The following is a 3,071-nucleotide window of genomic DNA, read 5'->3' on the forward strand; positions in this document are numbered from 1 at the left end:
ATATATAATTGTATATGAGCAAGCAATAATTTTACAGGTAATTACTAATTGGTGACTGATATTCCAAATCTCTGCGAGAATTACTTGTAAATTTATATAAAAATATCGATGTTTGACAGAGACTTAAATAAGTTTCACAATAGCGCTAGGTATAACGATTCATGTGGATGGCATGTTTTTCAGCATGATATGTCTTAGATATTTGGCTAAGGACAGGTGAAACTTCAGGATCATTAATCCATACATTTGTCGATGCAGGTGTTTCTATCATTGATAAGTATGCTGAAATAAATAGTAAAATATTTTAAAAAACTTACAATTAAAATTTTTCATATATCCTTACAGATCTATCTTACCAAGTAACATTTTAGGATTTGTAAGACTAAGCTGAATGTGAGAATTGCTCATAATTGCTTTATAAATCGGACCATCAAATTCCAAGCCTTCATCCAAGTCTTGTAAGCTACGTCTTCTTTCACCCAGTAACCATTCACACTATCAAAACATATTTATTTAAAAATATGAAGTATAAACTTTCGCAACATTAATCATCCAAACTTACAGCATTGGCCTGATCATTTCCAGTAATTTTCAATGCTCCGATAACATTCTTTTCATCAAAACCCATTTCCACGAGCGACCGCATTGCTCTCTTATTAGGTTTAAATTCCATTTTCTTATATTGTCGAAAACTTTCTAACAATAATTCTATAATATGCATTAGATTTTTTTCGTTTTTATCGTGATCTAAAAGCATTTTGATATGTAATAATTTGAAATATATACTTTTATGTATTTTACTGCTCTCAGTTTAAAGTATTATTTTACATGAATTACCTGTTTCAAAGAGTTCAATGCATGCATCTTTTAACGATTTTTTCTTAGTGCTCACTGAAGAACTGGGACCTGCAACATTTTCGTCCGTTGTTGTATCCATAGATAAAAAATCTGTTTCGTCATCTTCATAGTCTAAATCATCCTGATGTTCTATAAGCCATTCTAAAGCTTCTGTCATATTTGATCTAAAACAAGGATATATTTCTATAGCATATAATCAAGTTATATATATATATATATATATCATAAGAATATGAGTATTAATATAATTCTCTTAGTATTGCTATTTACTTTCGAAGACGCAATGCTTTGAAAACTTTCTTGTGAGAGTAGCCCATTTCTATAAGAGTTTTTACAACTTTTGGATCATTAGTGGGCTTACATCTGGCTTCCAGTTTTTCCTTAATGATATCGTATAATTTTCCAGCATCTGGACTATGCATTAAAATTTTTGCAGATGCTTGCACAAGAGTTATTAAAATCTTACGAATTTCATTCTGAAACTATAAATAATTACAAAGATAAAGTAATATAACAATTTATGTTTTCTAAAGTATACAAAATATACTTACATCTGCAGGACATTCTGTAGATGGTACAGGTTTAGATTTAACATTTTGACTAGATAAACCTCTTGTAGCTTGAGCTATTGCTTCTAGATTTGGACCCTTAAGAGCTTCATCTGAAAGATTCTCTTGTACAATATTCGATCGAATTTCTACTAATAATAATTCATCTGTAACAATAAATAAATTGTTCATTGTAACAAAAAGACATAAATGAATAATGAATAATGTATCTAATACAAGCTTGAAATCTATCAAGAAAAAGATATATAAGAGAATATATAAAAATATTAGCTTAATATAGATAGAATTACCATATTCATTGATATCCTCATCATCGATATAATTTTCATCCACAAGCTGCTTAAATTTGGATGAATGAACTAGGCGGTAGCGTGAAATGGATTTAGTCGTGTCTTGACCATAAAAATGTATCACTGCTATTTTTTTAACATTTTCTACAGTAAAATCTGGTTTTACCGTCACATCCAATATATTGCCCTCTATGCTACATAAGAAGATCTAGTATTATTAATCCTGATATACAAGATTACTTCTTAAAATTTCAACAATTAAATCACATAAATTCATAAGAAACCTGATAACATTGACAGAAAAGCTTTCTGGTGAGGTAGGTAATGGTGTAAGCATGGTGTTGTTGCTTGCAGGATTGCCTGTGCTGACAGAAGAAAGGGCCAAGGACCGCCTATCGGCAGTCCTTGAACTTTTTCTGTTATGCCAGGCTTCTGCTATTTGATCACGCATCCATGGGATCATTAAATTTACCTGAAACATGTAAGAAACATACATTGTCATAATAGTTGCGACGTGATTAAAATTGCAATATAAATTTTGATTTATCTTGAAATCTATCTTTAGATAGACAAAATCTACTCTTTATGTATAAAATTTATTAAATCAATCAAAAAGTAAAGGGATTTTTTTGTTTTTTGTCCCTTTACTTTTTGACTAACCTAATATATATAAATTTTATAATAAACTGTACATGCACACGCTATATCCAAATTTAATATTTCATATGTACACAGCTAAAAAAAAATCTAATACTACTAAATATTTATATTAAAAATATATACTCACCTTTTATTTTCAAAAACGGTTTACATAAATAAGACAGATTTCAATTTATTGTTCAGTAGAAAAAATCGAAACATACAATAACAGAGGTTACACTGAGAAATATGAAGCATTTTTCGAATGAACTGTCGTGAAGCTGTTAAAGAATTGACAGATCGGCTGTCATCTTTGAATACGGTGCATCGGAACAAATTATTTAAAGGAATCTGGTTGCGTCTTTAACTTTTTTTTAACGACATTGTCGCTATCGTTACATGTTGTTATCCACGCATATCGTCATTGTAACGAAAAGTTGTATTCAATAACTTAGAGAAGCGATAGATGTCGGTAGAATCTTGAATTTTGTCGTTAGATTATCAAGAATAAGTATAGCTAGTGAAATATAGTGGTTTTATGATTTGAAATAGAATTAGGATGATCAGAAATCGTTGCGTATTAATAATATATTAATATAAATATTATAATGTTGATCGTTAAAGTTTTTTTAAATTTCTAAACAATAAAAGCAATAAAGCGTTTCCTGTGACGTAAAGGGCACTTCGCAAACGAAAAAATAAACACTATTGGAAG

At 29.5% G+C, this 3,071-nt stretch overlaps 2 protein-coding genes across 4 annotated transcripts in view; both read right to left on the reverse strand.

The window, feature by feature from the left end:
- Positions 1-3,071, reverse strand: part of LOC115240015 (transitional endoplasmic reticulum ATPase TER94) — a 39,221-nt gene that overhangs the window by 8,492 nt on the left and 27,658 nt on the right. The gene's annotated exons all lie outside the window — the stretch shown is intronic.
- LOC115240016 (ubiquitin-associated domain-containing protein 1) overlaps positions 7-3,071 on the reverse strand; it is a 4,425-nt gene continuing 1,360 nt past the window's right edge. The window contains exons 1-9 of one of the 3 annotated variants that reach the window (XM_029814942.1): positions 2,505-2,954; positions 2,002-2,189; positions 1,718-1,911; positions 1,410-1,573; positions 1,129-1,334; positions 838-1,022; positions 563-747; positions 357-495; positions 7-282 (exon numbers count right to left, since the gene is read on the reverse strand). In XM_029814942.1, the coding sequence (XP_029670802.1) occupies positions 146-282; positions 357-495; positions 563-747; positions 838-1,022; positions 1,129-1,334; positions 1,410-1,573; positions 1,718-1,911; positions 2,002-2,180 (1,389 nt within the window). In that variant the 5' untranslated portion in view covers positions 2,181-2,189; positions 2,505-2,954 and the 3' untranslated portion in view covers positions 7-145. Of the gene's footprint in view, positions 283-356; positions 496-562; positions 748-837; positions 1,023-1,128; positions 1,341-1,409; positions 1,574-1,717; positions 1,912-2,001; positions 2,190-2,504; positions 2,955-3,071 lie in introns of those variants that run through there. The other 2 variants (XM_029814940.1, XM_029814941.1) reach the window with 2 other exon arrangements.

This window comes from Formica exsecta, unplaced genomic scaffold, assembly GCF_003651465.1.
Source record: "Formica exsecta isolate Colony F162 unplaced genomic scaffold, ASM365146v1 scaffold4, whole genome shotgun sequence".
Lineage (NCBI taxonomy): Eukaryota > Metazoa > Arthropoda > Insecta > Hymenoptera > Formicidae > Formica > Formica exsecta.